Source organism: Oncorhynchus tshawytscha, linkage group LG05, assembly GCF_018296145.1.
Source record: "Oncorhynchus tshawytscha isolate Ot180627B linkage group LG05, Otsh_v2.0, whole genome shotgun sequence".
Lineage (NCBI taxonomy): Eukaryota > Metazoa > Chordata > Actinopteri > Salmoniformes > Salmonidae > Oncorhynchus > Oncorhynchus tshawytscha.
This window is the reverse complement of record NC_056433.1, coordinates 57,847,155-57,873,836: the sequence shown is the minus strand read 5'-3', so window position 1 is coordinate 57,873,836 and position 26,682 is coordinate 57,847,155. Positions and strand designations below refer to the sequence as shown.

Here is a 26,682-nt window from a genome sequence, read left to right as displayed (position 1 = left end):
TAAAACCTTTGACCGGTAGTGTATATTTTTATATTAACCCTTCGGATGACAAATATATATATATATATATTTTACAGCTTTTCTGCTACATATACAGTACCAGTCAAAAGTTTGGACACACCTACTCATTCCAGGGTTTTTCTTTATTTTTACTATTCTCTACATTGTAGAATAATAGTGAAGGCATCAAAACTATGAAATAACACATATGGAATCATGTTGTAACCAAAAAGTGTTAAACAAATCAAAAGCGATTTTATATTTGAGATTCTTCAGAGCAAAACATGTTTTTCCAAAATGTTGCGTATTCAGACCCTTTGCTATGAGACTCGAAATTGAGCTCAGGTACATCCTATTTCCATGGATCATCCTTGAGATGTTTCTACAACTTGAGTCTACCTGTTGTCACAAGTGTAGAGAGGAGTAGGCAGAAAGTAGTCACAGGTTTAGAACTACTGAATTTATTAAAGCACCATACATAAAAGCGGGACGAAACCCAAAGTGCAAACTAATAAAATACTCAGGAAATAGTAGGAGAGATACCCATCAGGAAAACAAGCAACATTTACAATGACCGACAAAGACAAATGACAGAGGGAGTATATATACAGTGAGTGGGAAATGGAACCAGGTGTGTGTAATGATGACGAAACAAGTCCAGGGTTAATGAGTGAAGGGTGTTTACCAGCAGCAAGAAGGCCGGTGACGCCGAATGCCTGAGCTGGACAGGAGGGGGAGCCAAAGCGAAGGCTGGTAAATTCAATTGATTGGACATGATTTGGAAATGCACACACTTATATAAAAGGTCCCACAGTTCGCAGTGCATACCAGCGCAAAAATCAAGCCATGAGGTCGAGGGAATTGTCCGTAGAGCTCCGAGACAGGATTGTGTTGAGGCACAGATCTTGGAAAGTGCACCAAAAATGTCTGTAGCATTGAAGGTCCCCAAGAACACAGTGGCCTCCATAATCGTTAAATGGAAGAAGTTTGGAACCACCAAGACTCTTCCTAGAGCTGGCCACCTGGCCAAACTGAGCAATCGGGGGAGGGCCTTGGTCAGGGAGGAGACCAAGAACCCGATGGTCACTCTGACAGAGCTCTAGAGTTCCTCTGTAGAGATGTGAGAACCTTCCAGAAGGACAACCATCTCTGCAGCACTCCACCAATCAGGCCTTTATGGTGGTGGCCAGACGGAAGCCACTCCTCAGTAAAAGTCACATGACAGCCTGCTTGAAGTTTGCCAAAAGGCACCTAAAGACTCACAGACTATGAGAAACAAGATTCTCTGGTCTGATGAAATTAAGATGGAACTCTTTTGCCTGAATACCTGGCACCATCCTTACGGTAAAGCATGGTGGTGGCAGCATTATGTTATGTTATTATGTTTTTCAGCAGCAGGGACTGAGACTAGTCAGGATCGAGGCAAAGAGGAACGGAACAAAGTACAGAGAGATCCTTGATGAAAACCTGCTACAGAGCACTCAGGACCTCAGACTAGGGCCAAGGTACACTTTCCAACAGGACAAGGACCCTAAGCACACAGCCAAGACAACGCAGGAGTGGTTTCGGGACAAGTCTCTGAATGTCCTTGGGTGGCCCAGCCAGAGCCCGGACTTGAACCCAATTGAATATCTCTGGAGAGACCTGAAAATAGCTGTGCAGCATCGCTACCCTTCCAACCTGCTAGAGCTTAGGAGGATCTACAGAGAAGAATGGGAGAAACTACCCAAATACAGGTGTGCCAAGCTTGTAGCGTCATACCCAAGAAGACTTGAGGCTGTAATCGCTGCCAAAGGTGCTTCAATGAAGTACTGAGTAAAGGGTCTGAACTTATGTAAATGTAATATTCCAGTTTTATTTGATAAATTTGCAATTTTTGCTTTGTCATTATGGGCTATTGTGTGTAGATTGATAAGGTGGGGGGGCAATTTAATACATTTTAGAATAAGGCTGTAACCTAACAAAATTGGGAAAAAGTCAAGGGGTCTGAATACTTTCTGAAGGCAAAGTCAAGGGGTGGGGGGGTTGGTTCTTCTATCCTTGTGGGGACTGAAAATCCCGTAAAGTCCCCACAAGGATAACAAAACAAGGAACATTCTACCTCGTGGGGACATTTCCCACATCCCCATGAGGACAAAGGCTATTTTAAACTCCGGTGTTAGGATTAGAATTTGGGTTAGGGTAAGGGGTTAGTGGTTCGGTTTAGAAGTTAGGTTTAGGGTTTTGGTTAGGGTTAGGATTCCAAAATGTGTGTGTGTGCACGCGTGTGTGTGTGTGTGTACAGTACGCATGCGCGTAAGTCACACACCAGAGAACATTATGAATGCTGGTTTATATAAATTTTTGTTACTTTATTCTTTGGTAATTACATTATCCTTTGTGTTTGTAACATGAGTATACATTAATTGCCGGCCATAAGCCAACTATAAGAGTATACACTGAGTGCACAAAACATTAGGAACAGCTGCTCTTTCTATGACATAGACTGACCAGGTGAATGATATGATCCCTTATTGATGGCACCTGTTAAATCTACTTCAAATCAGTGTAGATGAAGGTGAGGAGACAGGTTAAAGAAGGATTTTTAAAGCCTTGAGGCAAGGATTCTGCGTGTGCAATGCAGAGGGTGAATGGGCAAGACAAAAGATTTAAGTGCATTTGAATGGGGTATGGTAGGAGCCAGGCGTACCGATTTGTGTGTGTCAAGAGCGGCAACGTTGCTGGGTTTTTCACACTCAACAGTTTCCTGTGTATCAAGAATGATCCACCACCCAAATGACATGTTGGAGTCAGCATGGGCCAGCATCCCTGTGGAACGCTTTCAACACCTTATAGAGTCCATGCCTGTCGATTTGAGAATGTTCTGAGGGCAAAAGGGGTGCAACTCAATACTAGGAAGTTGTTCCTAATGTTTTGTACACTCAGTGTATGTCATTATTTCTACCACTATGCATTATGCAGATGAATATTCTTTCAGTCTTTCATTTCTTGATCAGATCATCAAAGTCACTTTCAGTCTGCAGAAATAAGTATTTACTCTACTCAATATCCTGAGCAGCAATGATCCGGGTCAACAGAGCGTCTCCAATGATCTTGGACAGGGATGGTGTTGAAATCTATGTGTGACGTTCCTGTAGGGCTCAATGACCAGGAGCCCTGGCACACTGTTGGATTTTGCCAACGGTGGGGTCTCCTGGATATTTCTCTGTAGAAACTCTGTAAAAGTCTTTATCAAGCCAGGGACACTGAGTTGATAATGCTGGCTCAGGACATCTACAGTCGTGGCCAAAATTTTAGAGAATGACACACATATTAATTTCCACAAAGTTTGCTGCTTCAGTGTCTTTAGATATTTTTGTCAGATGTTACTATGGAATACTGAAGTATAATTACAAGAATTTCAAAAGTGTCAAAGGCTTTTATTGACAATTACACAATGTTGATGCAGAGTCAATATTTGCAGTGTTGACCCTTCTTTTTCCAAGACCTCTGCAATCCACCCTGGCATGCTGTCAATGAACTTCTGGGCCACATCCTGACGGATGGCAGCCCATTCTTGCATAATCAATGCTTGGAGTTTGTCAGAATTTGTGGTTTTTTGTTTGTCCACCCGCCTCTTGAAGACTGACCACAAGTTCTCAATGGGATTAAGGTCTGGGGAGTTCTGGCCATGGACCCAAAATATTGAGGTTTTGTTCCCCGAGCCACTTAGTTATCACTTTTGCCTTATGGCAAGGTGCTCCATCATGCTGGAAAAGGCATTGTTCATCACCAAACTGTTCCTGGATGGTTGGGAGAAGTTGCTCTCGGAGGATGTGTTGATACCATTCTTTATTCATGGCTATGTTCTTAGGCAAAATTGTGAGTGAGCCCACTCCCTTGGCTGAGATGCAACCCCATACATGAATGGTCTCAGGATGCTTTACTGTTGGCATGACACAGGACTGACGGTAGCGCTCACCTTGTCTTCTCTGGACAAGCTTTTTTCCAGATGCACCAAACAATCGGAAAGGTGATTCATCAGAGAAAATGACTTTACCCCAGTCCTCAGCAGTCCAATCCATGTACCTTTTGCAGAATATCAGTCTGCCCCTGATGTTTTTCCTGGAGAGAAGTGGCTTCTTTGCTGCCCTTCTCTGCCATCCTCTTCTTATCATTGGCTATACCAGGAACTTGCTTAGGTACTCAATTTCTGAGGAGTGATCCGCTCCAAATATCCTCTGTATGGGGTCCATGGACGACCTTTGTCCTTGAATCTGGTGAGCCAAGACCTCAAAGAGCAGTGACAGCCACAATCCCCAGACCTCCCAGGCTCACCTTGGTGCTACCACCAAATGCAGACATCAGGTCCTGGTTAAAGGCTGTTGGTTGCTCAGACGACATATTCTGCTGGATGGCTGCATATTGATGTTCCAGAGAAGCAGACAAGTTCAGGGATAGGCATTTGGTGAGGGTTCTGTCCAGGGAGATGTCTGGAACGATGCCATCATGGCTGGCTACATCAAACAGACAGTTAATGGTTTCTGAAGATGGACTGCAAGCTTTGTTACCCATGTTTGGGCTGTGCTGTATGTCTCACGCACTCCTCTACCTGTGTATTTAAAAACATGATGGGTTGAGTCTGAAGGACATAGTCCTGGCTTGGACAAACATCTAATAACCAAAGAGCGGAATGTAGGACACAACTTGCAAAAAACAATCATATTCATCCAATGGAAAAGGTTTACAAATCTTTAGAGCAGAGGCAAACAGTACATGCGTTGTTGTTGACACAGACTCAGAGGCTTGTTAATGCACTCTTTATCTAACCATTCCAAAATACAAAAATCACCATATCAAATGATGAAATATTACTGTCACCTTTACGACTACCGCTACACCTTTTAAAAGGAACTTTTCTTCCATTACTTTCCAGATTTCAGCTAACATTAATTACAATCACGATTGACACAATATCATATGTTTGTGATTGCATGTGTTACAAAAATCCATGTGTAATGTATTGACTTGTTTGAAATCAAAATACAACTAACATGGATTTCACTGACACACTTAGCTTCACTCTCCCTTTATTTCTGCAATTCAAAACCTTCCCGTTGGTTGACCAGTTTGTAAAAGTCACGTTCAGACTGCAGAAAGAAGTCTTTGCTGTCTTCAATGTCCTGAGCAGCAATGATCCCAAGTAGCAGAGCATCTCTAATGACCTTGGACTCACAGAGACTGTGTTGAATTCTGTGTGAAATCTGTGTAGGGCTCAATGACCAGGAGCCCTGGCATAATGTCAGCTCCTGGCACTGGCGGTGTCTTCTGTATATTATTGCTTACTTACTCTGTATAGAGCTTGACTAGGCTGGTGAACGCAGTCTTGTAGGAGAGACGCAGTACTTCTGCTGAGCCTCATGGAATGGAGCCCAAGCGGATCTCGTGAATCCTCATGTGCAGGTGGAACGCTGCCCCACACAGCCACTGCTTCATGGCCACTGACCCCATACATCTCTTGTTGGTCATCCTCTCAAAATGGTCAATCAGCTCAAACTTTGGGTACTGGTCATAGAGCTCTGTCACCTCCGCCATCTTGTCCATATCACCAGCTATCTCAGGGACCAGTTTCAGGTATTCGTTGATGTGGGACCCAATTCTTGAGGAATTGCTGATTCCAAAGATCATCTTTGTAGCATCCATAGCATTCTCGTTGTCCCCCTGCCCTTTTGCCTTGTGGGCTAAGACATCAAAGGGTAGGGACAGAACTAGTGCCACAACATCCACACCCCCCCAAGGCCACCTTTGTGCTCCCTCCCAATGCAGACTTTAGGTCCTGGTTGAAAACAGTTAGTTGTTCAGCAGGAAGGTTTTGCTGAATGGATGCATGCTGTTGGTTGAGAGCAGCACTTGAGTCCAAGGATAGGAAGCTGAACAGTGTGTCATCCAGAGAGATATCAGAAACCAAGCTGCCTGCCCTGGCCACTGAGAACAGATTCTATATTGCTGCCAAAGATGGGAGGCAAGAAGTGATGCTTCTGAGCAGCATTATTATCTATCTTACTATCACTCGCTATAACCCACTTTCTGGTGATTTCACTCTCATCTGTAATACAATGCTAAAACTCAATTACAATGGTCATGTATTTGAACAGCAAGCCTGTGGAGGACTTTGTCCTGTGAAAGTAAATAAATGAGACAAATAAAAAATAACATACTATTGTATTGTAGAGCACCATTTGAAAACAATGTATATTATGATGACCTAATAAAAAGTTTCAGTGACATTTATCAACAAAAAACAGGCCATCACTACTGCACTGACAATGATGCAGTTCTACATGTATACCTGAGACACTATGCACTAATTCAAGCCAACCCACATGTTGTATATGCGGATGTGGGCTCAAGTGAAGATAGGGTGTAGGTTTATCCTTACAGGTAGAGTGGCAGGTGGCACACACAGGTTCAGCTCTGTACAGGTACTAAAGCAAAAAGCAAAAAGTTGAAAGCAAAAAGCTAAAAGTTGAATCCTTGTTACTCTCCATTATTCAGGCTGGACCTACAAGAGATTAACTTCGTTACATGATTCTCTCAAAACGTCACATTATATTTTTCTATGAAGTACATAGAAAAACACTTTATTGGAAAAGAAGCAGGCCTAAAAGTTTGCATAGTCCAGGATGTGTAGACTAAAGGGTAAACAGCAAAACTCCTGGGAGAAGCGGCCCAATAAAATAAGTAGCTAACCATGGGACGCCTCGGTTGTCAAGGAGTGTTGGAAACATTCCCTGGAGCCCTCACAGTGTGGTGATACTTGTGTTGCAGGCAATGGAATTACCTTTTGCTTTATCATCTGAGATCGTCGACTCCATGATTAGATTTTCTCTGCATGCTCGCTCTCAGACGGACCAAGATTCGATCATATTTGACATGTAATGTACTGGATTTAAGTCATTCATCCAAAGTGTTCCGATCGAGGTGTTCTTGGACGCAGCATTTCAACAAGAAAGCTACAAGAACGTAAGGATTATTTATAAACAGGCATAATTTGTCGAGAATTTGCGACTATTTGTGAACGATTAACAAATGGGCTGTCCCAGTGTAGGTTGTCAAGGCAACCTACACTGACTGACAAACCACCCGAAGACAGACAGTTGAAGGATTTGTAAAAGTTTACGGAAACTTGTTTGGTCAGCTAATGTTTGTAATTTAATGAAAGCCTACTATTCCACAAAATAATACGCTCTGTGTATAATGGCGACTTCTACAAGCGTTGCACCTGAGGCATCTGTCAGATGTGGAGTGCGGGCAGGTAGAGAGCATTGGACTAACATTAAAGCTGGACGTGAAAAGAGAAATGGACCTGGGGTTCAGCAGTGGTCTGACGGATCTAAATATGAAGGAGAATTTGTGAATGATTTGAAGCACGGCACAGGAGTCTTCACCTGGACAAATGGAGAGGTATTGTTGTTTGAATATAATAATTTATTGACAGTCATGAAATTGCCCTGTGGGAGGGTGTCACACAATCCTGGCTGGCCAACGTTAGGCTAATTGTGTTACTAGTCGCTGTTTATAGCAGGTATTGTTACATTGGCGCAAGTAGTTCAATTGTACTTTTTATTTTTTTAAGACTTTCACTGTTACAGGGTCCACAGCCTATGTCATCGAGTTATTTCTATAATTTTATTCTGTAGTTTTATGATGGCTCATTCTACAAAGATTATCGTCATGGAAATGGGATTTATTCCTGGCCGGCAGGCTTCAAATTTGTGGGAAAGTTTTATTTGAACCGGAAAGAGGGCTATGGCATTCAGACCTTCCCTGATGGCACCGCCTTTCAGGTAAGACATGAGTATGAGTGTCACCTGATACCAATAACCTATGACATTTTCTGAACTTTTTCTGCTTGAGGAGCTGAGTAGAAATAAAATACTTAACACCTGACGCCTACAGGGGTTGTACCATGCAGACGAGCGCTTTGGGCCAGGTGTGGTGACATACCCAGATGGACATCAGGACGTGGGTCTATGGCACCGGGAGAGGCTGCTGAGGCTGTGCACTGCTCTGGAGGGGGGCTTCACTCTCCAAGCCTTCCCAGAACACATGGCTCAGATCAACTGCAAGAAGGAGCCTAAGAACCAGTCCCAGAGCTCAGCCAAGGGGCCAGAGACCAAGACCAAGCCTGGCACCAGGGAGGTTGGCATGGACCCACTTCTCTCTCCTTACCATGAGCTGCTGCAGGACGAACACTTCATCCTGCCCCCAGACATGGACCGCTACTCCACAGACTCGGACCACCTGCCTGTGCCCTGGGGGCTGCGTAAGGAGCTGGACCTGCAATTCTTCGGCGAGCACTGTGACAACCCAGACACTAACCCTGATGTCTCAGCAGCTTTACCACTGCAGCAGCGCATGCAGGCTCACATCCATAGGCACAGGTGAATGCTAACGCAGGCCACATTTATTATACAGATGCCTGAAAGCAAATAAACTCCTTACAGTTAGTCTCAAAACGGTTTATTTTTGTGTCCTGCTTTACCACAGTCTGTTGTCACTTCATGCTGCAGGTTTGAGGTGGAGGCACTGGACTGGGACGTGGAGGCTGTTCTGTCTGAGAACCGGCAAAGGTTTGGCCCTAAGGGATCTCTGGAGCTCAACTCAGAGGGCCTCATCCAGGAGGCCTCGCTGGGTGACCCGCAGAGTGTCTATCGCATCCTACGGGATGGTAAGATACACCCTGATGTTGGCGATGCCCGAGGACACACAGCACTCATTGCAGCTACGGTAAGACACTGATATTGTATCACAAAGGCATGGGGAGACCCCAACAGAGATATGATTGGATAATATTGCTAAAGGTGTTGTGTGCACAGGATTTACCTTTTTAAGATTTCTTTACAGGTCAACTGCCATAATGATGTGATCCACCTGCTCCTGGACAGCGGAGCAGATGTGAACAAGCTCAACTGTGAGGGCATGTCTGCGCTGGCTGTTTGTAATGTCCTGTACTACCCAATCCAGTCACTCCATGAGACAGTTGCAGAGAAGGTCCCACAAAAGACCCACGCAAAATCACAGGTCTGTGAGGCACCAAAACATTTGACGTGCCTTCTTTGGACAGTTCTTTGCTCAAAAATGTAATCTCTTTATTGTTTTTCTTCATTATATTTATTTGTCACTCCTATGTAAAACAGGCTGTCAAAGCCCGGTCCCCATCAGTGAACAGTCCCCAGAGCAGCATAGTGGAAGCCACCAAAAACAGAGCCCAGACCACCAAACAGGCTGACCAGCCCAATCAGGCTGACGACACTGCTCCAAAGGGCCACACCAACCAGGCTGATAACGAGGCTATGGACCGTGGCCAGTGTAATGACAGTCAAGTGTCCCTTTGCAATGGCCAGGGTTATTGTCAGGAAGAGGCTGACCAGGATGAGGATGAACAGTACCTCCAGGAATGCAGTGACCAGGCTGCCCTGGACCTAGACCGCATGGACATGATAGTGGTGAGGGAAAGGCGCTCCATCCAGGTGCTGGATGGGAACATCCCACTGGGCTGTGTCCCCTGGCATGAGGGGGGTGGCTCTTATGATCTGACCCAGCAGCAGCAAGAGGAGGGAGAGGCCGGATCAGAGGAGGACCGGAGGAGGAGGGAGAGGAGAGGCAGCCTTATGGCTGACCCAGCGTTTGACTCAGCCCGCTCCCTGGCCAGCTTCCACATCCATGTCACGGAGGAGGTCATGCAGAAGACGGCCGAGGCCTTAAGCCGATCGGGCTTGGTACCACATGCTGACACCCAGGAGACCGTCCGCAAGATGGCCCTCATGAAGACCGAGTGAGTCTGGGACAGCCAGGGCTCTGCTCTGAGCTCATAGGAAACATTGTGGGTTAATTTTAAAGAGGCTGTCCTTACTCGCATACATGTGGATTTATCTCATAGCATGTGCAATGTGAAAACTGCAAACCATGGAGAAAATACTTCAATGGAATCGTCCTCTAAATAAAATCAAGACAAACAAACAACAGGGATGTGCTGATGATTGACATCATGTTAGGGTGGAGGAGATTAACCCCCATCTCTTTGTACAGGCACCGGGGAAGGTGGACCACCATGAAGCTGCTACTGGACAGGGGAGCAGACCCTAACGCCTCCAGTGTGCCCATGCCTGTCCTCTTCCTGGCCATCAAGGCAGGCCACATCCAAGCTGTCAGGCGTCTGCTGGAGTGTGGAGCACGCACTGATATGTGCCTGCCTTCAGAAGTGGGCTATCTCTCACCTTCTTTTTTCTCTTTCTCACTCTCAGCCCCACTAACAAAACACATGGCTTTCTCCTAGCTGAGTGTCTTTGACTACACAGAGTTGATGTTTCAATATGACTGTGGTTGCTGGAATGGCTTAGTGACAACAGAAGGCGAGGGTGGTTGGTTGGTCTATTCCAGTGATTAATTACACTCATATTGCCTCTCATCTCATGTGTTCCAGCAAAGGGGTTTCTACCCCCTGCACATCGCTGCAGCTCTCCCCGGGGCAGAGGGCCCCAAAATCACTGAGCTGCTGCTGCACGCCGTGGCAGACCCAGATGTCACCGCCCAAGACGCACACGAGGTGTTTAAGCTGGACAAGGTCAGCAGAGGAGTAAGATAGGGTTTTCTGTTGTTGCCTGAGACTTGCCTCATCTTCATGGTTCATAACTGATATGGTTCCTTTCTATATATTTTTTTTATACACTCGAACAACAACACACACATGCATGTGCACACACACACACACACACACACCAACCACCCAGAACCCTGTGGAGCCCCAGGCTGGTTTTGGGAATAAGTCTTCCACGTCGTCCGGCCCCCCGTCTCAGTTCTATATGGCCCCCAGTGTTCCCCCAGAAGAGGGGGGCAGGACTCCTCTGCACATGGCCTGCCAGAGAGACAAGGACTACACTGTGAGTATTGCCACTAGTCATCAGAGTGTAAAGTTCTGACTTTGTGTATGAGTATTGTGCATGTGTGTGATATTGTATGTGTATTTCAGAATGCTAGGGAGGTTGTGTCACTGCTCCTCTCCCACAAGGCAAGCACCAATCTTCTGTGGAGTGGCCACTCTCCCCTCTCTCTAGCTATCGCTAGCGGCAACGACTTGGTAAGGTCTTCAGTTCTCTCTTAAATAGGCCAAGACAGAAATAAAACACCTACGCATTTGGCAAAACACACTTATTACTGTAAATGCTTCTGGGAGGGAATTTGAAACAAGTGTGTTACCAGTCTACTCCTCCTGTCCACTTCCCCTAGTCCCCATATGTAATCATTCTGAGCTTGGCCTGGGGTTTTTATCCCATCTCTCAAGGACTGTTCAGTGAGCTTTCCTGCTGTGTTTTATACCCACCACTTAATGGAGAATGGCTCTATCATTATTTCCTGTGCATTTTCCCTCTCCTTCCCCCATCATTCCTCAATAGCCATTGAGTACATGAATTGCCTTTTTATAATATGTGAGGAGTAAATCTTAACCAGTTCCTTTCATGGCACAATGTGAAATGTCTCCTCTGTTACATTCATTCTGCACCTTCATTCAGTCACAGACCGAGGGGTTTTGAATCAGAACCACGTTTTTTCTCCAACAAAGGGAAACAGATTTTAATTTGCTGTAACAATGGCGTGCTAAACCTACAAGGATTACGGGAAGGAGAGCGGCTGCCTACTTTAGCTGGCTGGATGGGAGGGAGGGAGGCAGCACATCCTTGAGAGGAGTTGGAAGTGCTGCTGGGGACATGAAAGGCTTCTGGTGAATCACACACAGTCAGGCTGAGATGAAGGATGGGGTGGGGAAGGGGTGGATGTGTGAGGCAACAGTAACCCAGACAGGCATTTATTGGGGCAGGAGTCTTAACAATCTCATATACAGTGAGCTCTAGTATTGAGGCGGTGACAATTTTGTTGTTTTGGCTTTGTACTCCAGCACTTTGAATTTGAAATGATAGAATGACTATGAGTTTAAAGGGCAGAATGTCAGCTTTTAATTTGAGGGTATTTTCATCCCTATCCGGTGAGCCCCCCCACACACACACACATTTTAGGGGACCAAAAGCACAAATTCACTTATATGTGGTAAAGTAGTCAAAAGTGTTTGTATTTGGTCCCATATTCCTACGATTATTACTTCAAGCTTGTGACTCTACAAACTTGTTGGATGTATTTGTTTGTTTGTTTTGGTTGTTTCAGATTATTTTATGCCCAATAGAAATAAATGGTAAATAATGTATTGTGTCATTTGAGTCATTTTTATTGTAAATAATAATAGAATATGTTTCTAAACACTTCTACATTGATATGGATGCTACCATGATGACGGATAATCCTGAATGAATCGTGAATAGTAATGAGTGAAATTTACAGACGCACAAATAGCATGCCTTGGGGGTATGATATCTTCTCACCATTATAAATACAGGGGAGGTTAGCATTTTGGGGGGAGTATGATATTTGAGCATCTAACTTTCTCACATTGTTACATGAATACATTGCTTACCATTAATTTCTTTTGGGCACAAAATCATCTGAAAAACAACCAAAACAAACAGCAAATCCATCCAGCAAGTTTGTAAGAGTCACAAGCTTGATGTAATCATTGCATGCCAAAACCCCCCAAAATGTGTCCCAATACTTTTAGAGCTTACTATCTGTATAGGACTTCAGCCTTGTCTTTCCCTCTTGCGTTGACCTCCTTTTTCTACTGAATGTCCCGTTAGGCTGTTGATGAGCTGTTGGCTGGGGGTGCTGACCCCAACCTCCCCCTGACCCGCCGGGTGGGTAGTGCCCTCTGTGCCATGACCAATATCAGCTACGACTGTGCGGCTCACCTCCGCAACAGAACCAAGCTGGTAAGCACATTCAGGAGGCTGCATCCATACACACTATGCTGCTTCTTCTCCTCACTAAATGCAGCACATTAGGAGTGTCTTTGTTTGTTTTTTACGAGCTGGAGAAACTGATGAAGGCTGGTGCCAACATACTGATGCCAGTGGTGGTTGGTGAGGGCCGCAGGTGTGCTGTGGGCACCGCTGTGGACTATGCCCACTATGCATTTCACCAGGTACAGTACCAACACAACTGTACAATACTTCAAACCTTATACTCAGAATCAGACATACTGGACTTCCATGCAAATCCTCCAGTAGGTACCTGGTGTTATTAAAGTAGAAGTACTGGTGCCTCCTCTCATGCACCAGGACTGGCGCATCGCCCACACCCCGTACCATGCCCTGAACCAGAGGGAGAGAGAGGCATACAATGCCCGCAGACAGATCCTCAGCGTGATGGGAGACCTGTTGCGTCAGGCAGTCATCAGGATGGAGAGACAGCGTGTAGAGAGGGAGCAGGGCCTGGGCATCAGCAGTATGTGTGTGTGACCATGTGTGTGTCACTGTGAATGCATATGTGTGAGTACATCTGTGATGTGCATGTAATATATGTGTATCTGTGGCAGGTGTTAGTCCCACAGAGAAGTTTGTGTACACTGGAGCAGGAGCCACTCCTCCCTGGAACAAGGCAGCCAGAGCAGTTCTCTCTGAGGAGCAGGACAGCACAGAGTCTCTCCCTCAGCAGATAGAACAGCAGCAGAGGGCAGAGCAGAGGTACTAGCATCCCCACTACACACACACACACTAACACACGGACACAGTTACTGTTACCGTTCAAATTCAAGTTACTAATTTCTTTAAAAAATGACTAATCTTTCCTCTCATTCCAGACGGGGAAGTAAGGCAGTCATTGTCAGGTGAACTATACTTAAATTGATTTAACTGCTGTCTCAGACCTTCTTATAACATTTACCAGGGTTTCACACAAGTGTTCTAGTAAAGTAGGCTACTGTATGAGTTGAGACGAGTAAACAACACATTTAAAGCTATGAGTTTTAGTCACTAGATGGCAGCAAAGTCATTGTTATGGCATTTACATGAGACTAGACCCACACTGTGCGCGATCTGATATTTATACATGTATATATATATATATATATATATATATATGTGGTGCTTTCAGGAAGCCCCTGTTTAAATACTGCTACCAGTGTGGCCGTTCTGTGGGTGTGGTCCTGATCGCCTGCAGCCGCTGTCACGAGGTATTCTACTGTAGCAAGACGTGCAAGATGAAGGCCTGGAACGACCGCCACAAGGATGAGTGTGTCCGTGTACCAGGTCGGAAGGACAACACCACCTCCCCCAATCACCACCTCACAAAGCATGCCAACACCTTTAACTAACCAATCAATCCCTGTGTGTTATTAAAACACAAGTTCATATGAAGTTATACTCCAACATCCAAACTTTAGCTTTTCCCTGTTCTGTAGCACATTTGATTAAACTAATCTGCATTCCTAATCCTCAAGTGATTGAGTATGTCAAAGAGCCCATAGTCAGCTTAATAGACACACGGTTTCACAATATTGATGTAATATACACTGTGTACAAAACATTGCTCTTTCCATGACAGACTGACCAGGTGAATCCAGGTGAAAGCTATGATCCCTTATCTATGTCATGTGTTTAATCCACTTCAATCAGTGCAGATGAAGGGGAGGAGATCGGTTAAAGAAGGATTTTTAAGCCTTGAGACAATTAAGACATGGATTGTATGTGCACCTTTCAGAAGGTGAATGTGCAAGACAAAAGATTTAAGTGCACTTTAACAGCTCCCGAGTGGCGCAACGGTCTATGGCATTGCATCTCAGGCGTCAAGACAGACACCCTGGTTCGATTCCAGGCTGTATCACACCCGGCTGTGATTGGTCCCATAGGGCGGCGCACAATTGGCCCAGAGTCGTCCGGATTTGGCTGGGGTAGGCCGTCATTGTAAATATGAATTTGTTCTTAACTGACTTGCCAAGTTAAATAATTAAAATAAATTAACAGGGTAGGTATTGTAGTAGGTGCCAAGTGCACCAGTTTGTCAAGAACTGTGATTTTGCTGGGTTTTTCACAATCAACAGTTTCCTGTATGTATCGAATGGTCCACCAGTCAACATGACACAACTGTGGGAACATTGGAGTCAAACCTGAACCAGCATCCCTGTGGAATGCTTTCGACACCTTGTAGAGTCCATGCCCCAACAAATTGAGGCTGTTCTGAGGGCAAAACTCTATTGGGAAGGTGTCCTTAATGTTTTGTACACTCAGTGCATGTACTGTATAATGGAAGTGCATGGTTTAATCCTGCAGTCATTCAATTGCACATACTGTACTGCAGTGGTTCTGAAATCCATACTCTGGGAACCCAGACGTTTCACAATTGTGTTGTAGCCCGGAACTAACTCACCTGATTCACCTAGTCAATGGTCATGTTCCCCTGCTCAGATGTTGCATGCATCAACCAATGGTTGCATGCCACGTAATCGACTGACAGATTGCTATAACATGACAAGTTGATACCTAAAATACCTATCCAGGCGTTGTAAGATCTGGCATGCATCAGTAACGCCTGGGCAGAGGAATGCGCCCAATGGCTTGATGGTTAGTTGACCATTTAAATCAGGTGTGCTAGGTCTGGAATAGATGAAATACATGGAACATCTGGGGTTCCCAGAGGAGAGGTTTGACAACCCCTGCTGTACTGTACAGCAGCTTTCTCCATGCCTTTATTACTTATCGCCACTAGGTGGCACTGACGCTACACAGACTGATCGAACCTGTTAACATGGCATTTATACTGAGAAGTGGCTATTTGAGCTTTAAAATGAGAAATAAGAACTAGGCACAGGTCATGCAGCATGCAGTGAGCTTGTATCCCATGTTGATTCTTTACAGGAGTCACCCATAGTGAAAATACTCTACTAATTCAAGAGAGAAAAGGACAGCCAAGCACAGTCAAGAGTAAGGCCATGGTGTAAAACAGATATATAGCAAACAACGGTGTGAGTGATGAGTATGTGTGAAGATGTCAGCTATATATCTTGGAGAGTGAAAAAACATTTGTGTGGGTAAAATTAGATGATTGACTTCTGCTTTTAGGAATTCTATGTTGACACACTGTACACTACAGTTTAAGTGTATTAAAGACAGTGACCTAGTAGAGTATGTGATGACGCTGCTGTTGCTGTGACACCAGTGTTTGCCGAATCCCAAAAGAACCCCACCAAGGCATCGCTGATAGAGCAGATGAAGGTCCATCTGAAGCGGGACAGGTTAAAGGAGAAGCTGGCAAGAGGGTTACTACAGGGTAGGATTATAGTAAGATAAGGCACCATATTCACTACAGGACATTATCTAAAAGTACTGAATAGAAAAGTGAAAGTCTCTGACGTGATAAGGATATTGTCTGCCAGTTACGATCCATTTAGATAATAGAGAGATTGTGACTAAGCAGGGCTCTGTGTTTGTGTCTGCAGCTAAGCCCAAAGACCCAAACAGCTCTATGAGGAAGGCCAAAAGCAGCGAGGGTTCTCAGGATCCCGCCACTCGGAGACGATATTTAGGAGCCGGGGCCAAAACCAAGACGGGCCAGCTGAACCTGGCCCAGAAACTCTCTGAGAGCCACTATGGAACCCTGAAAGAGAACTACAGCTTCATCTGACAGCTACACATAGACTGATTCTGTTATATTAAAGTACTTTGGGAATGGAATATATTCTCTAGAAAGATGAATGGAGGAGAGTGGTGACTTGGTTTCATGTGAAACTGTGTGCCAGATGACTTGACAGACATGAGAATGTGCAGTAAGATAAAATGTATAATCATTGGGCATTATCCCAGTACCTTTGACTCTGTTACCAGGAGAAGCAATTCCAAATAACAGTCAGTCTCAGTCGGACATCTTTAAAATGTCATCACGTTTATAATAGCTGACAATTCATGGGGGAAAACAACGACAGAATGTCGACATATTTTCACCTTGGCATTGTTGCTCAATCACAAGAACCTCAAAAGGGAAATTTTGTATTTATTTTTTAAATGGGCACATTTTACTTATGCCTCCCACTGTATTGTAGGACAATCAAGTGTGTCCACCAAATACTTTGGAGCCCTTGATTTTCACACCCTGACACATAAAACCACATTCACACCACACGCACACATTTTATGTAATCAGCCAGCCTGTATCTGTATCCAAATCAATCAGCACCTCAACATGGCGCTTCTCTCCCATTGATTTTTCCATATGAGGATTCTCTGTGTGTTGAGAGGGGCCTGCTCATCGATTTCTCAGTGTTCATTGGGCTTGGGATTGAGCTGAGCAGCCCAGTGTTGGGTTTGTTAGCACAAGTATTTTGAGCTATAAGAACCTGCAGGTAACGAGGAATGGGCTTCTTATTCAGCTTCCCACCTAAATGTATTAAGAGTAAAATCTCTCACCAAATCTACTGTAAGTGCCAGGGAACCACATGAAAAGCAGGTGAAGGAGAAGTGTGGAAGTGGGCCTGGAAGTGTTGAAGGAGAGACCAGGGGCAGTGCAAATTTAGGGGATGATGATCAAGACTGGAAAGCAGCAATCATGCTCTGTATTCTGTTTACGTTTCTTTTAGTTCAGTTTTCAATGTTTCTCTCCTGGGAAATCAGAAGCTGTATTCACACAGTCTTAAAACATGCATTCTACATGCATCCATTCATGCTGTGCCTCTATATGCAGGCAGTCAAACAGTCTCACACACAGTTTTACACAAAGTCAAAGACAGGCACTCACACACTTACATACCGTACACCAGTACATTGACATATACACTGTGTTACATTAACGGACACTGTGTCACCAGATCTTCTCCATTCTAGCATCCACGTACTGTCTGGATGTCTCACCCCCAACCATTTATAATTTAATCACTATTGGCCATACATACACAATATGCCACTACATCAGATTTATTCTCTGCTATGACAGACTGTAACTGTACACACACACAGACACTTTGAAATTGTCCTCCTGTGTGTGACGGAGGGAACATGAGCCAGCTCCAACAACAATGCACTCCCATCACTGACTACACCTTCATTACAATGTCACTGTGCTGCCTGGAACATTCTAGCAACGTTTGGAGAACGTGTGACAGTGATTTAGTCAAGGCATTCCTTCTCCACATCCAGCTGTAGTCAACTGTGCATATGGCAGGCGGGGAAGGTTCAAACCCCTAAATTTGGTTTAGTGATAATAGATTACATCATATTACAAGATAGGAAATATGTATAAAAAGCTGCACCTCTCCTTTTTTTGACGGGTAGTCAGGATGTGTTGAGTGAACAACACTAACCAACGGCTATGCTTAAAATTCTTCTTGTGATCTGTATGCGTGTTGGGCTTATTTTGAAGTGTGTATACTCTGTGTGTTGCGGGCTAAGTGAGCTGTGCGTCACCTTGACTGCTAACAGAATGGTGGATTTTAGAAGTTTGAAGACCAGATTGATCAAATAAAATATCAGACACAGAGAGGCTTCCAGGCCTAATATGACGGAAGCGGCTTTCTACAGTCCTTCAATAGAGAACGGCTAGATTGTTATACTATACCCACCTGCTTTCACAGACCTACAGATCTCCTATCTTCATTTAATCACTCTGTTATCACAGAGAATGTCCCTGTGCAGCAGGAAATGCAAACTTAAGAGTTTTTAAAAGGCTTCTAAAGTTTGTAATTTCCACTTTAAAATGTCAGACTTGATTTGCCCTAATGAAAAAAATGTATCCACCCCTACAAAAATGTATATTAATTATAATCCACATAATAATTCACATTTCCTGTTGCTACAAGATTATTGTCCTTTTGTGAGAAGGTCAAATTAAGATAGATATGTCACTGCTGCTGTGTTAATTAATGTGCTATTGATGCAAGGGTTTTACAATAAACCATAATTTTGTTATGTAATAGATACTTGAGAGATCCACATTCCCTTGTCACTGTGATTGAGTAAAAAAACAAACTAATGTGTTGGATGAGCATACTGTAGATACGCACCAAACCGGCTTTCACAGTGTTCTCACAACATCGCTGTTATTGGCATTGCTAGAACATTGCAACAAGATCACATTGACTTTACATTAGAATGGCATATTCACTAAGAAGCCTGTGGCATCCAAACATCACATCTAGCATGTGAACCATCCTTGTTCACCACCCAAGCATAGAAACAATAAAAATAAGCCAAAGACCAGCTCTACTTGCCACATTAAAAAAATATAAACAAGCAACAAAAAAACAAGGAATATTAATGTTCTTTGTTTTTTTCTCATCAAAATAAAAGGTAGTCCATTTATTCAATGACAATCCTTTCCTATTTGGCAAAGTTACCCACCAATCGCCCATTTTTCCTCTTCTATTCCATCTCAAAACACAGTCTCAATTGGATGCACCACCTGTTCATTATCGCCTGAGCAGCAGTGTGGCCAATGAGAGCAGGGGGAGGAGGATAGAGGGGTGGGTCTGGGTTCCTGTGCCCTTCACCTTCTTGTTCTCAGGAGGATTGTAGTATCTGGTGCTGTCTGTTTTGGGCACAATGACACGAGGTCCGCTACGAGCACATGACTCGCCTGTACACATTCCACTTCCTGAACCGCTGATGTCATCACCTGGGGACAAGGGAAAGGCATTTGTTAATTGAAATGAGGATATCAGTGAGTCCCAAGCTTTTCAAGATGTTTCTGCACTCCCAACTCTAACCTATACATCCATTACCCCCCCATCCCCAAACCAATATCCCATACTCTCTAACCCACTGTCTACTATAGTCTCAGCCCTTCCTTCCTCCTCCATCAGCCCTCCTCCCCCACCCGTCACTCACTGGCATCCTGGAAGTCCACGTCGTTGCCGTTGAGGGCGTTCCTCAGCCGGTTGGTCATGATCTTCAGCTGCATGATTTGCTGGCGGATAGTCATGTCTGGCTTGGTGATGTCAATTTCCACCTCAGGGTTATTGATCTGGCTGGCCAGGCCGTCACCCATCACCTCAGGAAGATACCTGGACACAGAACACATCAATACGTCACTTAGCAGGCAACACGGTTGCATTTCTGTGGTACTACATTGCATTAGGATGACAAAGCTCTGGGACTAGGCCTTTATTTGAATGTGGCTTTGGACCATTAAGGAGATGTACGGCAAGTAGAATTTTGTGGGTTATGTTTTTATCGCTGGGTATTTATTTTTGGACAAATCCATTTTCCTTCGGGGATTTAGTCTATCGATTTCACCAGTTATTGATTTGTCAACCTTTTGATGTGTCTGTCTATCTGTCTCAGTCTCTCCTCATCTTCTCTACTGTATCTATCCTCTAGGCTCCCGTCTCCTCCACTGGACTACATTGCTTTGGTCACAGTATTGGATGGAAAATCCCACACTCATACAGTATATAGTGTATATATGCAGGTAACTGCCAAAATAAAGGAAACTCCAACATAAACCATCTTAATAGGGTATTGGGCCAACATGATACAGAACAGCTTCAATGCACCTTGGCATAGATTCTACAAGCATCTGGAACTATTGGAGAGAAGCGACATTCTTCCACGAGAAATTCCATAATTTGGTGTTTTGTTGATGGTGGTGGAGAACGCTGTCCCAGGCGCCACTCCAGAATCTACCATAAGTGTTAAAATGGGTTGGGATCTGGTGGCTGAGACAACAATGGCATATGGATTACATCGTTTTCATGCTCATCAAACCATTCAGTGACCACTCGTGTCATGTGAATGGGGGCATTGTCATCCTATGGGCATACAGTAAATTTGGTAGCCAAAATAACGGCCTGCCCAGATTTTTTATACATGACCCTAAGCGTGATGGGATGTTAATTGCTTAATTAACTCAGCAACCACATCTTTGTAGAAGCAACCGCTTTCAATATACTTTGTATCCCTCATTTACTCAAGTGTTTCCATTATTTTGGCAGTTACCTGTAGCTTGAATAGCTATACTTGATGCCTGTTAACCTGTAATTTACGCATATCACTTTCTGCTTACGGCTGAGCTAGCGATACAGCACACTGAGCCCTACATGCATTATTAATGGCCCATTGCCTTGGAGTTGCATTTTTATGTCCTGACCTGTCACAAATTTCAATATTTCAGCATCTCTAACCACGTTTCCATCAATGATTTACAGTGTCTTCAGAAAGTATTCCTACTGTACCCCTTGACTTATTCCACATTTTGTTGTGATACAGCCTGAATTCAAAATGTATTCAATTGATTTTTTTACACACAATATCTACACACAATAACCGATAATGACAAAGTGAAAACATGTTTTTAGACATTTTTGCAAATGTATTACAAATTAAATACAGTAATATCTCATTTACATAAGTATCCACAACCCTGAGTAAATACTTTGCTGAAGCACCTTTAGCGGCAATTAGAGGCACCTTTACCTTCAGCGGCAATTACAAGTACAATTACAGTATCTTTGGGTAAGTCTCTAAGAGCTTTGCACACCTGGATTGTACAATATTTGACCATTATTATTTTTTAAATTCTTCAAGCTCTGTCAATTTGATCATTGCTAGACAGCCATTTTTAAGACTTGCCATAGATTTTCAAGACACTTTAAGTCAAAACTGTAACTGGGCCACTCAGGAACATTCAATGTTGCCTTGGTAAGCAACAGTGTAGATTTGGCTTTGTGTTTTACGTTATTATCCTGCTGAAAGGTTAATTCATCTCCCAGTGTCTGTTGGATAGCAGACTGAACCAGGTTTTCCTCTAGGATTTTGCCTGTCCTGTATTCTGTTTTATCCAACAACAACAACAAAAAACTCCATAGTCCTAGCAGATGCCCATAACATGATGCAGCCAACACAATGATTGAAAACATGAAAAGTGGTACTCAGTGATGTGTTGGATTTGCCCCAAACATAATGCTTTGTATTCAGGACAAAAAGTTTGTTTCTTTGTCACATTTTTTGCAGAATTACTTAAGTGCCTTGTTGCAAACAGGATGCATATTTCGGGATATTTTTTATTCTGTACAATCTTCCTTCTTTTCACTCTGTCATTTAGGTTAGTATTGTGAAGTAACTACAATGTTGTTGACCCATCCTCAGTTTTCTCCTATCACAGCCGTCTAAAAATGTTGCTGTACATTGATGTCTTGAAAATTAAGCTTGTAAGAAATGTTGGATTTGTGTAAACCCCAGGGCTATAATCTAGTATGTGGGCATACTATAGGCTATACGTATGGCGGGTGTTCTACAGTAACGTCTAAAATGCTTTGAATGAATCAGCACCTTAGAGAACGCTGTCAGTTGCACCCCAATAGATAGTAGGATACTTGGTCTGCTGCGCTGCTGCTACGTTATGTTTGTCACTGTTTTTCTCATGCGTTCCGGTACCTCGAGTCCACTGGATAACCCCCTCTCGCGCTCACTGTGTGTTCCCGATTTACAAATTAAGCGCTACATACCGTATCACGACAGGTGTGATGGAAGCAAGACGTTGCTGTACAATTTGATAGATCATTTCTTCATTCAACATGGTGGGATAGTCTGTCAAATGAATTATGTGAGAAATGGCGTTGTTTATTGTCAGATATTACTGCACTGTTGGAGCGAGGTACACAAGCATTTATCTACACCTGCAAACCCACCTGCTAAATATGTGTATGCGACCAATACATTTTGATTTGAAATATTGATATAATAACCTTCATATAGAGGTAAACTTGGAGTCACACGATGACATGGTGTGTGGTCCACCCACTACAACTCGGGAAAGCATGCAGTTTATTAGGCTACAGATGAAATAAGTTATGATGAACTTCACAGGGTGGTGAAAGTGCACGGTGATGAGCTTGATGCTCAGTTACAATAAATATCAAGGGTCTTATTCTGGTGAAATGATCATTGATGCTTGGCTGCCGTTTGACAAATAAAAATATTCTTGTGCTTTTCCATAATAATCATAATGTAGACTGGCCTACCTGCACAGCCTACCTGCACAGCCTGCACAGCCTACCTGCACAGCCTACCTGCACAGCCTACCTGCACAGCCTACCTGCACAGCCTACCTGCACAGCCTACCTGCACAGCCTACCTGCACTGTATCAGCGAGCTGTTGGCTGGAGTGCATGTGCCAAGACCAAAGTGGGCACATTTGCTATAGTTTTTGTGAAAAAAACTATTGTTAGAGTTGAAAATGTGTTGGAAACATATTCAACATTCGATTTTTATTCGGTACATGAAAACATTTTGTGTGCACTATGTCATCACGCACTGATTTTTATCCGCAACAAGTCAGTTTGGTGGAAATACACCACTGGTGGGAAAATGTGCAGATTTTCTTTATGTGGATTTTAGAATATTCGCATGAAAATCTGTTGCCAATTGGATGTAAATCTAGCTACACACATTTATGCACAAACTCACACACCCTCACACGTTTATATCAGTGTCCGATGCTGCTTGAAAAACTATCACAAACACGCCCATGAACCCACAAGTACATACATTTTTTATGACATAGTCTGTCACATATTTCAGAGTCAACAGCCCACTATAAATCAAATTGCCCAATCTCAATCCAATAAGGGAGGAGTTGTGGCACTGCAGAAAGGGAGGTAAACTGCTCAATAATCTATTTATTTGAATAGCATGAAAGGGGGTGAGGGGAAAGGGAGGCCATTTCAGACTGAGATACAGAGGGTCTTGGGGGATACACTCTAACCAGAGAGAGTGTTACATGACTAATAGGCAGTGCTGTGTCTCTGTGCACTGTCTGCTGTTGTGTGAATGGTTAGCATGTTCATCCTGGTTCTAAAGTGCATCTCAGGGTTACCTGAGCAATTCACATCCAACACAGTACAGATGTTCTCAGACAGGTGAGGAGGAATAGTATACTATGTTTAGGGGATGATATTCTACATATTACTGTTGACAATGTGTCATTAACAGTCTGTCTCTGCCAGACAGCTAAAATACTGGACAAGTGCTCATCATACCTGGCCTTGGTCATGCCATTCCAGCACTTGTCACCAGCTGCTCCTGCTGCCACTTTACTATTGCACAGAGCAGCTGGCAGCTGGACCCAGTACTGCTGCATCTCCCGCAGCTTACTGGACACATCAGATATCTAGGAGAGATAAGACATAGTTTGAATACTCAGCGCACACACACACACACACACACACACACACACACACACACACACACAAGACAGAGAGGATGTCCTGCAGTTCTAATGACACACACACCTGCATCTCCAGTGGGACCCCTACGGTGGGGCTGGGTTTGTACTCCATTGCGGTGCTGGCAGGGTTCACTCTCTTCTTTCTCTCCTCAGACCCTGAGCTCTGTGTGTCTGCCACCCTGGGGGTCCCACAGGCCTGGAACACCTACCACCAAACACACAATGAAACCCACACCTTTAGACACACATCTAACACTGAAGAGAATGGGCCATGAGTGGGAGTGAGAAGGTTTAGTCAGGGTTTGGTGCTGGTTGAACTGACCTTGCTGGTGAAGACCTCTGTGTTCTCCTGCATGTAGAGGATGGCCTCTGAGATGCGGATGGGGAGGGAGTAGATGACCACATCCACACTGGGGTCAGCACTGAAACTAGACGCCACCTGCAGCATGGTGTCTGGACAATAGAGACAGGGAAGAGAATCAAGGAAAAGACTGTGAGAGTGTGTGCTTATTTGTGTGTGTTGTGTGTGTGCGGGCATGTGTGAGTGCACGTGTGTTTCTCTCACCGACGAGGTTCTGCCACTCGGTGTCCAGGTCGGCCTGGTTGGCAAGGCAGCCCTTCATGACGTTTCTGCAGTAGTTGGCACAGGGCTTGACGGAGGCCAGGCCTCTACAGTGGGGGCAGTACACAAGCTTCATCATAGCACGGGTACACTCTGGGCTCAGAGGAACCTGGAGGGGCACACCCAACATCATCATCAAGGAGCTTTGCATCTTTTTAACTGTGAGGAGTAATGAGACTACATTATTTATAAGACTCTTTAGAGGTATAAATAATTGACTCCTACCTTTTTGCGAAAATAAATATAACTTGTTAAACTCTCTTTCTCAAAGCAATTGCATTAGTATAAATAATATACAGTGGGGCAAAAAAGTATTTAGTCAGCCACCAATTGTGCAAGTTCTCCCACTTAAAAAGATGAGAGAGGCCTGTAATTTTCATCATAGGTACACTTCAACTATGACAGACAAAATTAGAAGAAAAAAAATCCAGAAAATCACATTGTAGGATTTTTTATTTATTTATTTGCAAATTATGGTGGAAAATAAGTATTTGGTCACCTACAAACAAGCAAGATTTCTGGCTCTCACAGACCTGCAACTTCTTCTTTAAGAGGCTCCTCTGTCCTCCACTCGTTACCTGTATTAATGGCACCTGTTTGAACTTGTTATCAGTATAAAAGACACCTGTCCACAACCTCAAACAGTCACACTCCAAACTCCACTATGGCCAAGACACCAGAAACAAAATTGTAGACCTGCACCAGGCTGGGAAGACTGAATCTGTAATAGGTAAGCAGCTTGGTTTGAAGAAATCAACTGTGGGAGCAATTATTAGGAAATGGAAGACATACAAGACCACTGATAATCTCCCTCGATCTGGGGCTCCACGCAAGATCTCACCCCGTGGGGTCAAAATGATCACAAGAACGGTGAGCAAAAATCGCAGAACCACACGGGGGGACCTAGTGAATGACCTGCAGAGAGCTGGGACCAAAGTAACAAAGCCTACTATCAGTAACACACTACGCCGCCAGGGACTCAAATCCTGCAGTGCCAGACGTGTCCCCTTGCTTAAGCCAGTACATGTCCAGGCCCATCTGATGTTTGCTAGAGAGCATTTGGATGATCCAGAAGAAGATTGGGAGAATGTCATATGGTCAGATGAAACCAAAATAGAACTTTTTGGGAAAAACTCAACTCGTCGTGTTTGGAGGACAAAGAATGCCGAGTTGCATCCAAAGAACACAATACCTACTGTGAGGCATGGGGGTGGAAACATCATGCTTTGTGGATGTTTTTCTGCAAAGGGACCAAGTCGACTGATCCGTGTAAAGGAAAGAATGAATAGGGCCATGTATTGTGAGATTTTGAGTGAAAACCTCCTTCCATCAGCAAGGGCATTGAAGATGAAACGTTGCTGGGTCTTTCAGCATGACAATGATCCCAAACACACCGCCCGGGCAACGAAGGAGTGGCTTCGTAAGAAGCATTTCAAGGTCCTGGAGTGGCCTAGCCAGTCTCCAGATCTCAACCCCATAGAAAATCTTTGGAGGCAGTTGAAAGTCCGTGTTGCCCAGCAACAGCCCCAAAACATCACTGCTCTAGAGGAGATCTGCATGGAGGAATGGGCCAAAATACCAGCAATAATGTGTGAAAACCTTGTGAAGACTTACAGAAAACGTTTGATCTCTGTCATTGCCAACAAAGGTTATATAACAATGTATTGAGATAAACTTTGGTTATTGACCAAATACTTATTTTCAAATTGTATCTGTCATAGTTGAAGTGTACCTATGATGAAAATGACAGGCCTCTCTCATATTTTTAAGTGGGAGAACTTGCACAATTGATGGCTGACTAAATACCTTTTTGCCCCACTGTACTTTCTAATTGTTTTTGAACATGCACATAGCTCAGTATTGGGATGATTTATTTTATAGAGTCATTATCACTCATCTTTATCAACAGTGTCAATAATTTAAGGGCCCCACTGTATATGTGTGGTTAAAACATGTACTATGATCATGATTATCATGTATTGATT

At 43.9% G+C, this 26,682-nt stretch overlaps 2 protein-coding genes across 2 annotated transcripts in view; one reads left to right on the top strand and one right to left on the bottom strand.

Annotated features, from left to right (window-relative positions):
* Positions 1-6,719: 6,719 nt before the first annotated feature.
* On the top strand, positions 6,720-17,259 carry ankmy1 (ankyrin repeat and MYND domain containing 1). The gene is made up of 17 exons (XM_024421537.2): positions 6,720-7,443; positions 7,680-7,826; positions 7,939-8,423; positions 8,553-8,769; positions 8,887-9,063; positions 9,180-9,817; positions 10,072-10,243; positions 10,466-10,606; positions 10,773-10,922; positions 11,012-11,119; positions 12,726-12,857; positions 12,956-13,069; positions 13,206-13,371; positions 13,463-13,610; positions 13,727-13,753; positions 14,020-14,174; positions 16,361-17,259. The coding sequence occupies exons 1-17, from the start codon at positions 7,237-7,239 to the stop codon at positions 16,543-16,545; spliced, it is 3,369 nt and encodes a 1,122-aa protein (XP_024277305.1). The 5' UTR covers positions 6,720-7,236; the 3' UTR covers positions 16,546-17,259.
* A 553-nt stretch (positions 17,260-17,812) lies between these two features.
* Positions 17,813-26,682, bottom strand: part of LOC112250964 (glypican-1) — a 53,794-nt gene continuing 44,924 nt past the window's right edge. The window contains exons 4-9 of the mRNA XM_024421538.2: positions 24,641-24,806; positions 24,398-24,528; positions 24,140-24,280; positions 23,888-24,018; positions 19,737-19,912; positions 17,813-19,524 (exon numbers count right to left, since the gene is read on the bottom strand). Coding sequence (XP_024277306.2) covers positions 19,319-19,524; positions 19,737-19,912; positions 23,888-24,018; positions 24,140-24,280; positions 24,398-24,528; positions 24,641-24,806 — 951 coding nt within the window. The 3' untranslated portion in view covers positions 17,813-19,318. The remainder of the gene's footprint in view (positions 19,525-19,736; positions 19,913-23,887; positions 24,019-24,139; positions 24,281-24,397; positions 24,529-24,640; positions 24,807-26,682) is intronic.

Coding starts and splice junctions, on each gene's coding strand:
- ankmy1 (XM_024421537.2), top strand. CDS start 7,237: ATGGCGACTTCTACAAGCGTTGCACCTGAGGCATCTGTCAGATGTGGA. Junction 8,424..8,552: donor GCTCACATCCATAGGCACAG/GTGAATGCTAAC, acceptor TTCATGCTGCAG/GTTTGAGGTGGAGGCACTGG. Junction 9,818..10,071: donor ATGGCCCTCATGAAGACCGA/GTGAGTCTGGGA, acceptor CTCTTTGTACAG/GCACCGGGGAAGGTGGACCA.